Below are 12,557 nucleotides of genomic sequence, written 5' to 3'. Positions count from 1 at the left end.
TTTGCTACAGATGGCCATGCTTTCCACCTGGCTACCACTACCCCGGCCACCAGCTCTGCACCCTCCGCTGCAACATGCCCATTCCCCCCCCTCCGCTTCTCCTTCACACAAATTCAGACAGCTGATGTTCTGAAAGACCTGCAAAATCTGGACCCCTACAAATCATCTGGGCTAGACAATCTGGACCCTTTCTTTCTAAAACTAGCCGCCGAAATTGTCGCAACCCCTATTACTAGCCTGTTCAACCTCTCTTTCGTAACGTCTGAGATCCCCAGAGATTGGAAAGCTGCCGCGGTCATCCCCCTCTTCAAAGGGGGTGACACTCTAGATCCAAACTGTTACAGACCTATATCCATCCTGCCCTGCCTTTCGAAAGTTTTTGAAAGCCAAGTTAACAAACAGATCACCGACCATTTCGAATCCCACTGTACCTTCTCCGCTATGCAATCCGGTTTCCGAGCTGGTCATGGGTGCACCTCAGCCACGCTCAAGGTCCTAAACGATATTATAACCGCGATCGATAATAGACAGTACTATGCAGCCGTCTTCATCGACCTGGCCAAGGCTTTCGACTCTGTCAACCACCGCATTCTTATTGGCAGACTAAATAGCCTTGGTTTCTCAAATGACTGCCTCGCCTGGTTCACCAACTACTTCTCCGATAGAGTTCAATGTGTCAAATCGGAGGGCCTGTTATCTGGACCTATGGCAGTGTCTATGGGGGTGCCACAGGGTTCAATTCTTGGGCCGACTCTTTTCTCTGTGTATATCAATGATGTCGCTCTTGCTGCTGGTGACTCTCAGATCCACCTCTACACAGACAACACCATTTTGTATACATCTGGCCCTTCATTGGACACTGTGTTAACAAACCTCCAAATGAGCTTCAATGCTATACAACACTCCTTCAGTAGCCTCCAACTGCTCTTAAACACTAGTAAAACTAAATGCATGCTCTTCAATCGAACGCTGCTGGCACCCGCCCACCCGACTAGAATCACTACTCTCGACGGGTCTGACCTAGAGTATGTGGACAACTACAAATACCTAGGTGTCTGGTTAGACTGTAAACTCTCCTTCCAGACTCACATTAAGAATCTCCAATCCAAAGTTAAATCTAGAATCGGCTTCCTATTTCGCAACAAAGCCTCCTTCACTCATGCTGCCAAACATGCCCTCGTAAAACTGACTATCCTACCGATCCTTGACTTCGGCGATGTCATTTACAAAATAGCCTCCAACACTCTACTCAGCAAATTGGATGTAGTCTATCACAGTGCCATCCGTTTTGTCACCAAAGTCCCATATACTACCCACCACTGTGACCTGTACGCTCTTGTTGGCTGGTCCTCACTACATATTTGTCGCCAAACCCACTGGCTCCAGGCCATCTATAAATCACTGCTAGGCAAATCCCTGCCTTATCTTAGCTCATTGGTCACCATAGCAACACCCACCCGTAGTCTGCGCTCCAGCAGGTATATCTCACTGGTCATCCCCAAAGCCAACACCTCCTTTGGCCGCCATTCCTTCCAGTTCTCTGCTGCCAATGACTGGAACGAATTGCAAAAATCTCTGAAGCTGGAGACTCTTATCTCCCTCACTAACTTTAAGCATCAGTTGTCAGAGCACCTTACCGATCACTGCACCTGTACACAGCCCATCTGAAATTAGCCCACCCAACTACCTCATCCCCATATTGTTATTTATTTTGCTCATTTGCACCCCAGTATCTCTATTTGCACATCATCTCTTGCCCATCTATCATTCCAGTGTTAATACTAATTGTAATTATTTTGCACTATGGCCTATTCATTGCCTTACCGCCATAACTTGCTACATTTGAACACACTGTATATATATTTTCTGTTGTATTTTTGACTTTGTTTACCCCATATGTAACTCCGTGTTGTTGTTTTTTTATCACACCGCTTTGCTTTATCTTGGCCAGGTCGCAGTTGTAAATGAGAACATGTTCTCAACTGGCTTACCTGGTTAAATAAAGATGAAATAAAATAAATAAAAATAAATATACGGCGGAGCTGATGGCCATACTGTTGGCCTTGCAATGGGTGGAGGAAGTTAAGCCAGACAGAGTAGTTATTTGCTCTGATTCATGTGCAGTGTTAATGAGTCTCCAGTCCTTTAGCTCACGTAGCAGACAAGACCTGCTTTATGAGGTGCTACAAACCCATGGCAGGATTAAACAGATGGGTATTCAGATAAGATTTACTTGGGTTCCAGCCCATGTGGGGGTGGAGGGGACGAGGCGGTAGATGAACAGGCTAAACAAGCACTTAGTAGTGGGGATGTTGATGTTAAAGTGTCAATGAGCAAAGCAGAGGCAAAACGACTGATATATACAGTGATGGTGAAGAGATTACATTGACATTTTAGTCATTTATCAGACGCTCTTATCCAGAGCGACTTAGAGTTAGTGAGTGCATACATTTTCATACTGGCCCCCCGTGGGAAACGAACCCACAACCCTTGCGTTTGTCGGCTCCATGCTCTACCAACTGAGCTACAGGGAATGGCAGGAGCAGTGGAATGTAAATAAAAAGGGAAGGCATTTATTTCAAGTACAGAGGAAAGTAGGGGAGGGGAGGACGGCAGGAAGGGGCAGAAGAGAGGAGGCTATTTTTACAAGATTAAGGGTGGGACACAGCCAGTTGAATAAGACATTAAATGTGATAGGAAAGCATCCATCAGGAAAGTGTGATTATTGTCAGGAAATAGAGACTGTGGAGCATGTATTGCTACAGTGTGGGCAGTATCAGAGGGAAAGAGAGAGGGTGAGATGTAGTATGAGGGAGAAGGGGATACAGGAAATTAGTTTAAAGAGTATATTGAGTAGAGCGTCATTACATATAGTCTCAAATATTTTGTTATCTTTTTTAAGATAAACGGGGTTGGCAGGTAGGATTTAGTTTATCCCTGTCTCTGGCCCACACTCCAGTACGGTAGGTGGCGGTAATGCACCATAACGTTGGATGCCAACCGCCGATAAACCCCACTGAAGAAGAAGAAGAAAGTAAATGAAGAGGGCGTAGATTGTCGCAAATGTGTCCAACATAACGACCGTCTGACATGCTTTACGGTTGTCGAATATACAAACACGTGTGCGCTGACTGCTTATTAACTGTACGGAAGATACATCTGCGTCTATGTATGTTGACAGTCTTTTATTCTTTACGATACCATGAATAGGAGTAAATTGAGTACACCGAATATGAGTTATTTAAGTACAAAAACATCGAATGGAATAGGCCTATCGATTGTTCTAAAACAATCAGTTTTCTTTAGCAAGGTAGCTATTAGCCACGTTAGCTAAAAGCTAGCTAGCTAAAATGCCTGTTTATGTGGAGTCTTGCACATTTAAGGACAGTAAAATCATGGACAGTTTAACGGCAGTTCATCATGATTAATTATACAAGAACGGCGATTTATGATTTAGGGGGATTTGGGCTAGACGAATGTCTTTGCTGGCTAGCTAACGTGGCATGATGGGAGTTGATGGCATGAGTGTTTACATGAGCCAAGAACTCAGTCTTATGTGTATGGCTCTGCAGGGACTGTCACTGAACTAGAGTTAAAGCCAGTCAAGATGTCTTATGCAAGTGGATCCGTGTTTCCATTATGTAACCCTGTCTTTCAGAAAACCTTAAAATGGCCAAAAGTCTACGAAGTAAATGGAAGAGGAAGATGCGTGCAGTGAAGAGAGCGAAGAACGCCCCTAAGGAACTGGCTCGGCTAAAGCAAGCCTTGGCCCACGGTGGCACAGGAGAGATCTCCATGAATGACATTCAGGACATAGCTACAGTGGTGCCAGCTGACAAGATAAAGGAGAAGAAAGTGGATGCAGACATGGAGGGAGAGGAAGTCGATGGTGAGAACACACACATAGATCACACGCCCATAGATCAAGCATTTTGTGTGTCTCCTGAGTGGCGCAGTGGCAGCGCACAATTGGCCTAGCGTTGTCCAGGGTAGGGGAGGGAATGGCCGGCAGGGATGTAGCTCAGTTGGTAGAGCATGGCGTTTGCAACGCCAGGGTTGTGGGTTCGATTCCCACGGGGGACCAGTATGAAGAAAAATATATATATATGTATTCACTAACTGTAAGTCGCTCTGGATAAGAGCGTCTGCTAAATGACTAAAATGTAAATGTGTCCTTTCCCATGTCTTTGAGTTTTGACACCATTTGTTTTTGCTTTGCAGATGGAAAGATGGACATGGACAGCAAGCGCAGTAAGACGACCCAATTGGACGAGCACGGACAGTACCCAACGTGGCTGAGCCAACGACAGGCTAAGAAACTGAAAGGCAAACGCATGACGAAGAAATCCGGAGGAAAGGCCAACAAAAAAAAGAAGGGCATTGCCTGGTAGCCTGGAGAAAACCAAAGGACTTCTAACTTAGAACCTGTGACACACAAGCCTTGAATATCATGTATCGGAGATTGAACACATGATCTTTGTGGACTTAATTTGTCTTGTGTTAAAAGTTAAATGGTGATATGAGGCAAAGGATCTATATTGTGCAACCCATTGTCTGTACGCCCATTTAATGTATGAAAGGAAACACGACAGTTGTGTGTTGGGCACAATTGTATAATACTGCATTGACATAATTCACTTGAATGAAAGCCATGTTTTCTTATTGCTGTGGTATACAGAAGAAAATATGGCAGTTTCTTCACCTTTCACCCCAATAATGCTATTACCTGTTGGTAGCTCCATTCCTGTTTGATTTGCTCTTCTCCCTGTGGCCTAGCCCATCAGTACAAAGACATTTTATTATACATGTAACATACTGTCCATATAATCTTCTGGCTGTCATGTTGGAGTAAATAAATGTGTTTCTGTATATTAAGACATTTTATTGATTACATGCAGTTGATTCTAGAAATAACATTTTTAACCTGGCGTTTCAGATATTATGATTTGCCAAAGTATGAAAATGTAATTCAAGTTAAAAATTCCATCAATAGCCAAAATACGTAATTCTCTGTAGGTAATCATTAGTTTTTAAACATCACATTCCATAGCTAAATGACTTACATAATCCTTTGAAATGCAAGTGTATGAGAATATCACTGGACCATTTAGCAATCAGCCTTTATAAGGTGAAGCCCTGCATCCCACCCTGAGCAATATGAAGCACAATGACTATCCATTATATGGCATGACTACTGACCGGCTATAAATCAATTGACTAGAAAACACATGGGGAGAATCTCAATTGCATACTCCTTGCGTCCTCACCTCAAAACCCATTGGATGAGAAAGCCAGAGTTCCCTCCCCTCTGACCTTCTGCTAATTTGCACCCCAGTATCTCTATTTGCACATCATCTTTTGCACATCTATCATTCCGGTGTTAATACGAAATTGTAACTATTTTGCACTGGCCTATTTATTGCCTTACCTCCATAACTTACTACATTCGCACACACTGTATATATATTTTCTGTTGTATTTTTGACTTTATGTTTTGTTTACCCCATATGTAACTCGTGTGTTGTTGTTTTTATCGCACTGCTTTGCTTTATCTTGGCCAGGTCGCAGTTGTAAATGAGAACTTGTTCTCAACTGGCTTACCTGGTTAAATAAAGGTTAAATAAAAAAATAGGTATTGAGAAGGTGAGGATAGAGGAGTATGCAACTGAGATTCTCCCATGGTACAATCGAACTATACCTGTCAGATTGGAGCAATGTGCTTATGTTCCCCCTGTGAAAAGACCCACAGCTCATGGGTCCTATGGACTCAGGTATATGTCTGTGTGTTGGAGACTGTATAGGCAAGCTCACTACATCATTTGCACGAATGTAGCAGGGAAAAGTCCAAAGCGTCCGTGACACTGTCCCTTCCACCAGCCTTCGTCCACCATCTCTATGTTAGTGATGACATCATCCGGGTTGAAGGAGATCTCATCATCTGCCTCTTAATGTGTGAGAATAACATTATTTTAGTATTTTGTCTCCGAAAGGGTTTATGGACTTCTGTGTGTTGAGCAATGTTTAGCATTGATTACTGTATTGATCCACAATGGAAGTACCTACATCACAGTATGGCCAATAAATAGATGAGAATTGTGACATGATATCACAACGCAGTCACTGATACAGTAGAGTACCTACCTCCTTGGTAGTCATAAATGGCCACTGCTGTCTGACCGCATGTCAGGTCCTCATAGTCATTATCCACAGCTGGAGATGGGACACATGGAAGAGTCAGTATTTTGTTATGACTCAGTAATGGGTTACCCAACCCCTCTACCCCACTGGGTGTGGCACACTAACCTGGAGCAGGTACTGCGACAGCTAAACGTATTGGTGCGATATCCTCATACTCTCCCTCATCCTGCTCTGGTTCTGATTGGGTCTGCTCCTGAGGTGGCTCCGCCTCCAGCAGGTCACTTGACCGTGGGGGCAGGTACGGGGGCTGGTCATAGTCTGGCTCCTCCTCCTCTTCCTCCTGAGACCACAGAAAAGGAGTAGATGTGAATTTCACCAATGAATTCTATAACGTGGCAGTGAAAAATAAATTACAGTTTTTAGTTCATCAGTGAGTTGCATTTAATTAAATCAGAGATATTTACCACTGGCTCAGGTTCATCTCTTGGTATCTGAGGCACTGCCCTGGCAGTGGGCACCTGTGGTGGTTGGGGCTTCCTCTTGGTCTCTGGAACAGATGGAGGTCTCTGCTCTTCAACAGGTGGAGGTCTCTGCTCTTCAACAGGTGGAGGCCTCTGCTTTGGAACAGGTTGAGGTCTCTGCTCTTCAATAGGTGGAGGCCTCTGCTGCTCTGCTTCCTCCTCCCTGCTGTTCTGTTCCTACAAGAGATACAGACTGCTGTGTCAGTGTGTGCGTGTTTATTGGAGTACCATTTTTATTGCAGTACCTGTTGTCTGCGTCGCGCCTCCTCCTGCTCTCTCTTCTCTCTAGCCTGTCTCCTGGCTCTCTCCTCCTCCGCTCGCTTCCTGTTCTCCTCATCTGATGACCGAGCCAAGTTTTCAAAGCGAGCCTTCAGGTTGCCTGCCCCTGCACTTGCTGCACAGACAGACAGGAAAAACAAAAACAGTATTTTCCTCTTTGAATTTGTAGTAAATGTTTAGCAAGCAGAACAACTTTAGCCTTTCTATGAGGAACAATAAAGCGCATACTTACATGCCTCCAATGGTAGTGTCTTCTCATAGGCAGAGGTAGGGGATTCCATGTCTGTGAAGGCCACTGCACTCTATAGAGCGTATGGGGATTGGGGAACCATAATTCCAATCAATGAGTAAACATCATAGCCTGAGTGTGTTGGCGCAGGTCAATGTAAAATGGTTCAAGAATTACTGTCATCCTGAGATAAAGACTCACTTTATCCATGCGGTCTGCCTGGACTCCATAGCGTCCCCCAAAGCCCTTGGCATAGTCTGAACATGGAGATCAAAGGTCAGTTTAATGTGGACATGGTCCTTGACCTTTACAAACACAAATGTGGTTAAAACTGTGTAACTGACCTTTCTGTGACTCATGCTTCTCTGTCTCTCCCTTGTAGTCGTAACCCAAGGCGGCCTTGTCCACTTTCTCCCTCTCCACCCCAAACTTCCCTCCAAAACCCTTTGAATAGTCTGGTGAGGGATGAGGTTGTTTCAAATATGAATTAGAGATCTAATATGAATAACTGACCATGAAACGTTTCTACCTACAAACAGCCCACAGTACAGTACCACTCTAACCTTTTTGAGACTGGTGCTTCTCTGTCTCTCCCTTGTAGTCGTAACCCAAGGCAGCCTTGTCCACCTTCTCCCTCTCCACCCCAAACTTCCCTCCAAATCCCTTAGAATAGTCTGAAAGATAAAAGCAGAGTGAGAAAGATGCCAGGATTAGCTGGGTTGGACAACAACATGCAGTCGGCTTACTTGGAAACCAGAAAGTATGTGAAAGTGTATGAGACTTCCTTAAGGCTGTACCTTTCTGAGATGTGTGCTGCTCCACCTCTCCCTTGTATTCAAAACCCATGGCAGACTACAGGAAGAGAGAAGGAATGTTCATCACCAGGACGATCCCTCACCCTTTTCATCAAATCCTGTGATATCTTTGTATTTGTCAGTACGAGTATAGTTTCCTCACCTTATCCACACGGTCTTTCTGCACTCCAAATTTCCCCCCGAATCCTCTCTTTGCATCTGTCTGGGATGAGTGCTGCTCCACCTGCGCCACGTAGCCATGCCCCACTGCCCCCTGGGTAATTACACATGCATAATACATCAACACAGGAAACGATCTTTGATAAACTGTTGAAGTCCATAAAAGTTGCAATAGGTCAGCACACACAACTGTACTGTCTGACCGCATACGTTTTGGGGTTAGCAACACTGCACTGCATTGCCTTGTGCTTAGTGTGTTATTTGGACTTCACTGAAGACCTTATGAGTGAAATAAACTATATATACAAAAGTATGTGGACACCCCTTCAAATTTGTGGATTCGGCTATTTCAGCCACACCCGTTGCTGACAGGTGTATGAAATTGAGCAGAAAGCCATGCAATCTCCATAGACAAACATTGGCAGTAGAATGGCCTTACTGAAGAGCTCAGTGACTTTCAACGTGTCACCGTCATAAGATGGCACCTTTCCAACAAGTCAGTTCGTCAAATTTCTGCCCTGGTCAACTGTAAGTGCTGCTATTGTGAAGTGGAAACGTCTAGGAGCAACAACGGCTCAGCCGCAAAGTGGTAGGCCACACAAGCTCACAGAACGGGACCGCCGAGTGCTGAAGCGCGTAAAAATAGTCTGTCCTCTGGAAAACTGCCTCTGGAAGCAACGTCAGTACAATAACTGTTCGTCGGGAGCTTCATGAAATGGGTTTCCATGGCCGAGCAGCAAGCCTAAGATCACAATGCGCAATGCCAAGCATCGGCTGGAGTGGTGTAAAGCTCGCCGCCATTGGACTCTAGAGCAGTGGAAATGCATTCTCTGGAGTGATGAAACACGCTTCGCCATCTGGCAGTCCAACGGATGACTCTGGGTTTGGCGGATGCCAGGAGAACGCTACCTGCCCCAATGCATAGTGCCAACTGTAAAGTTTGGTGGTTTTCATGGTTCAGGCCCCTTAGTTCCAGTGAAGGGAAATCTTAACACTGCAGCATACAATGACTTTCTAGACGATTCTGTGCTTCCAACTTTGTGGCAACAGTTTGGGGAAGGCTCTTTCCTGTTTCAGCATGACAATGCCCCCGTGCACAAAGCGAGGTCTATACAGAAATGGTTTGTCGAGATCGGTGTGGAAGAAATTGACTGGCCTGCACAGAGCCCTGACCTCAACCCCGTCAAACACTTTTGGGATGAATTGTAATGCCGACTGCGAGCCGGCCTAATCGCCCAACATCAGCACCCGACATCACTAATGCTCGTGGCTGAATGGAAGCAAGTCCCCGCAGCAATGTTCCAACATCTAGTGAAAAGCCTTCCCAGAAGAGTGGAGGCTGTTACAGCAGCAAAGGAGGGACCAACTCCATATTAATGCCCATGATTTTGGAATGAGATGTTCGATGAGCAGGTGTCCACATACTTTTGGTCATGTAGTGTATCAACATCACATGATGAAACGTTATAACATGTAGTTTATTGGGGTGTGACCTGACCTTGTCCATGCGGTCTTTCTCCACTCCAAACTTCCCTCCGTAACCGTAGGAGGCCTTGGGAGCCTCTGCCCGCTCCTTCTGCTTCCCCACCTCATGCTCCTGGGACACCTTCTGTCTCAGCTCTGCTACACTGGGGAGATGCAGGGATCACACACACACACACACACACACACACACACACACAAACATGCATGGAAGTACACACATGCATACACACATACATCAGAACTTTGTTGCATAACTTTATTCCCATTTTACATTATCTGCTGACACCGGGACTACATAGTTACACTAGTCTGTAGCTAACCCTTAGATTTACTCAGTCACCAACCCATATTTGGTAAGACTCACTGCTTGACAGCCTACACACTGTTTTCACTTCCTTTTCCTGTTTCTACAGAGCTAAAGCAGCAATACACAGCTGAGATTACCATCCCCCATAGCTCTCCAACAGCATTACACACCAATCATACTATGATCTGTCTCTGATGTGTTACTTCTGGTCTGGTCATCTCAGGCTGACATCCCACCCACAGTTACTGTTCAATGGTTACCTGATGTGTTCTTTTCGACCAGACCCCTCAATGGTCTTGGCACCCCATCTCTGTTCCTGTTCTGACACATCATTCTGAAACACAGAACCCAAGTCCTTCTCATCCCCTAACTGTAGTATGAAGACCAAGGTACCGTTGAAAACAGGACTGAGGCGGTTACAGACCAAGCATAAGCAAAACATGAATTCCACTGGGAGAAAATATTGATTAGAGAGTGACATAGTAACAGACAAGTGTGACTTATTAAATAAACTAGCTCCATAGGGGGGACCCCCCCTCCCTCCAGCCCAGTAGCTAACCTCAAAGTCAGGGTCGGTCTCCCAGTCATCCCCCTCTGCAGCCACCTTTATGCTCACGTTGTGTCCCACCACTGACTTCCACATCTAGGAAGAGAAACAAAACAGAAGATTTGTACTGTAAGTCTAAGCATAGTGTATATATAGACAGAATAGTATGGATCAGATGGGTGCTGTGTGCACACAAGAGGGACCACAGCTTGTTGGTCCCTGGGGGAAAAACAAGTTGAGAAACACTGCTTTAGTGAACACTGTATTTGTGTGTACCTTGTGAACAAATCACCTGTACCTGCAAATAAGCTTCATGGCATTTAACATTTTCCCTTTGTCACAGTGGAAAAACAGACAGCTAACCACAAGTATATGGTCTCATTCTGCTGAGGTCACTAAAAAGGAAGTTGAGTTATTTATGCAGCACTGAGCTGCAGTGTTCTCATCATAAAAGAACACTATCATTATTCATGAATAGTTTAACAAACACAAAGTAACCTCATGGAAGTGGTGGGTATTTTACAGCTGCGCACAGCTGTCCAGGCTGATGTCAATATAACGCACAATTGGCCCAGCGTCGTCCGGGTTTGGCCGTCATTGTAAATAAGAATTTGTTCTTAACTGACTTGCCTAGTTAAATAAAGGTAAAATAAAAATATAAAATAAAGTGCAGTTACCTGATGGTTCCTCATTGTACCACACAAACTGCAGTCAGTTACAGCAGATACAAAGTCTGGTATTTGTGCATATATCTCAAGGATGTACATTTGAGGGACATGCTTTTGGTATTTTGGTTTAGTAACAAGGTAATACAAAATATTTAATGTAAAAAATAACGGTGATAAAGGGAACCATATGGCTTATTTAAAGTAAACTGTTTGATACCTGCATTTTGTCTGAAAGTGCATTTACCCAATATAGTAATAAAACTGAACATAAGCTGGCTATAATTTACACCATAACTACTTATATCTTCCAAGTAGGCTAGACCTTCCGTTGATTAACTTTGAAAAATTATAGCCTATGAGAACAGTACAGAACTTATCCGCAACTTCCTGAAAGAAAGACGTTTAGAAATTCACGGTAATAAATACTTAATTCAAACAAAGAAACATATTATTTCATTGTAATTACACGTACCTTTGCGTTGCCAGAAAATTTTCCTTGATGTAATAATGTGTCACAAATGTATATTTTATCGTCTCTACCAGCCCGAGGATAGAGTTACGCAAACTGATGATAGAGGAAACAGTGCGCGTGGCCGATGATATGCAAGTAGCTACTGGCTTGCTACTGTATCAAAGCTGGACACAATTGTATTAAAAACGATAATGATAGTTAAATAGCATACATCCGTATTCCGTAATAAACATCCATTTGTTTCCCCAATATATTTCATTTAAAAAATAGCCCAAGAGTAACCAACACTGACCATACAGAGATTTTACACTTCGGACTCGATTTACTTTGCACCAGTTATTTTCATAAGGTCATAAATCATGTGTAATACCCAATATTTGTCTTATATTTTCACCTATTATGTTCTAACTTTTCCCCTTTGAAACTAACTGGTACAAATCTAGCCCTATACCTCTTAGTGGGCTGTGCGGAAAAATACCTATCATTATCAATCATCATCATCATCATCATCAAAATTCAATCTATACAGCACAGTAAAAGGTCATTTACAATAGAAGTTAACAGATGAAAAGTGAGTTACAAGATGTGAAGTGGGACAACAGAAAACCAGAATAGGTTGTTGAGTAGTCATTTTTCCTAGCAGTATTGTGTTCACCATATATTGTAGTACATTATGCGGTTTGAATGCGTAAGCAATAAATAATGCTAAATTATAGGAATCCAGATGTGATGGACATTATTTGTAGTGTCACAGAAAAAATACCAACATAATTTCATCTGGAATGGACAACATTACACCAGAATGGCAAATGAATCTGCCATAAAATCAATAGAATATAACCCTCATCTGTGCAACAATGGCATAAATTGGGGGAACTGATTGGATAACCCACAACCAGTACATACATACATACATACATACTGTACATACAAATAC

The 12,557-nt window shown here is 43.7% G+C and overlaps 2 protein-coding genes across 2 annotated transcripts; one reads left to right on the top strand and one right to left on the bottom strand.

Annotated features, from left to right (window-relative positions):
• The first annotated feature begins 3,062 nt into the window (after window positions 1–3,062).
• Window positions 3,063–4,879, top strand: LOC123484734 (protein LLP homolog). The gene is made up of 3 exons (XM_045215346.1): window positions 3,063–3,169; window positions 3,659–3,889; window positions 4,222–4,879. The coding sequence occupies exons 2-3, from the start codon at window positions 3,670–3,672 to the stop codon at window positions 4,389–4,391; spliced, it is 390 nt and encodes a 129-aa protein (XP_045071281.1). The 5' UTR covers window positions 3,063–3,169; window positions 3,659–3,669; the 3' UTR covers window positions 4,392–4,879.
• A 680-nt stretch (window positions 4,880–5,559) lies between these two features.
• On the bottom strand, window positions 5,560–12,471 carry LOC121579064 (hematopoietic lineage cell-specific protein). The gene is made up of 15 exons (XM_045215345.1): window positions 11,621–12,471; window positions 10,493–10,576; window positions 10,194–10,267; window positions 9,640–9,769; window positions 8,125–8,235; window positions 7,965–8,019; window positions 7,731–7,841; window positions 7,512–7,622; window positions 7,369–7,424; window positions 7,171–7,240; window positions 6,905–7,053; window positions 6,603–6,836; window positions 6,304–6,478; window positions 6,142–6,210; window positions 5,560–5,944 (listed from the first exon to the last, which is right to left on the bottom strand). The coding sequence occupies exons 2-15, from the start codon at window positions 10,574–10,576 to the stop codon at window positions 5,811–5,813; spliced, it is 1,563 nt and encodes a 520-aa protein (XP_045071280.1). The 5' UTR covers window positions 11,621–12,471; the 3' UTR covers window positions 5,560–5,810.
• Window positions 12,472–12,557: the final 86 nt, after the last annotated feature.

The sequence above is a fragment of the Coregonus clupeaformis genome, unplaced genomic scaffold (assembly GCF_020615455.1).
Source record: "Coregonus clupeaformis isolate EN_2021a unplaced genomic scaffold, ASM2061545v1 scaf0424, whole genome shotgun sequence".
Lineage (NCBI taxonomy): Eukaryota > Metazoa > Chordata > Actinopteri > Salmoniformes > Salmonidae > Coregonus > Coregonus clupeaformis.
This window is presented reverse-complemented; position numbering and strand designations above follow the sequence as displayed.

What these genes read in the sequence shown, in the direction of transcription:
- LOC121579064 (XM_045215345.1), bottom strand. Translation starts at nt 10,576, where the DNA reads ATGTGGAAGTCAGTGGTGGGACACAACGTGAGCATAAAGGTGGCTGCA. An exon ending in GAAGCACCAGTCTCAAAAAG is followed by an intron (nt 7,623 to 7,730) that starts GTTAGAGTGGTA and finishes ATCCCTCACCAG; the next exon opens with ACTATTCAAAGGGTTTTGGA. An exon ending in CATTTATGACTACCAAGGAG is followed by an intron (nt 5,945 to 6,141) that starts GTAGGTACTCTA and finishes TCACACATTAAG; the next exon opens with AGGCAGATGATGAGATCTCC.
- LOC123484734 (XM_045215346.1), top strand. Translation starts at nt 3,670, where the DNA reads ATGGCCAAAAGTCTACGAAGTAAATGGAAGAGGAAGATGCGTGCAGTG. An exon ending in GGAGGGAGAGGAAGTCGATG is followed by an intron (nt 3,890 to 4,221) that starts GTGAGAACACAC and finishes TTTGCTTTGCAG; the next exon opens with ATGGAAAGATGGACATGGAC.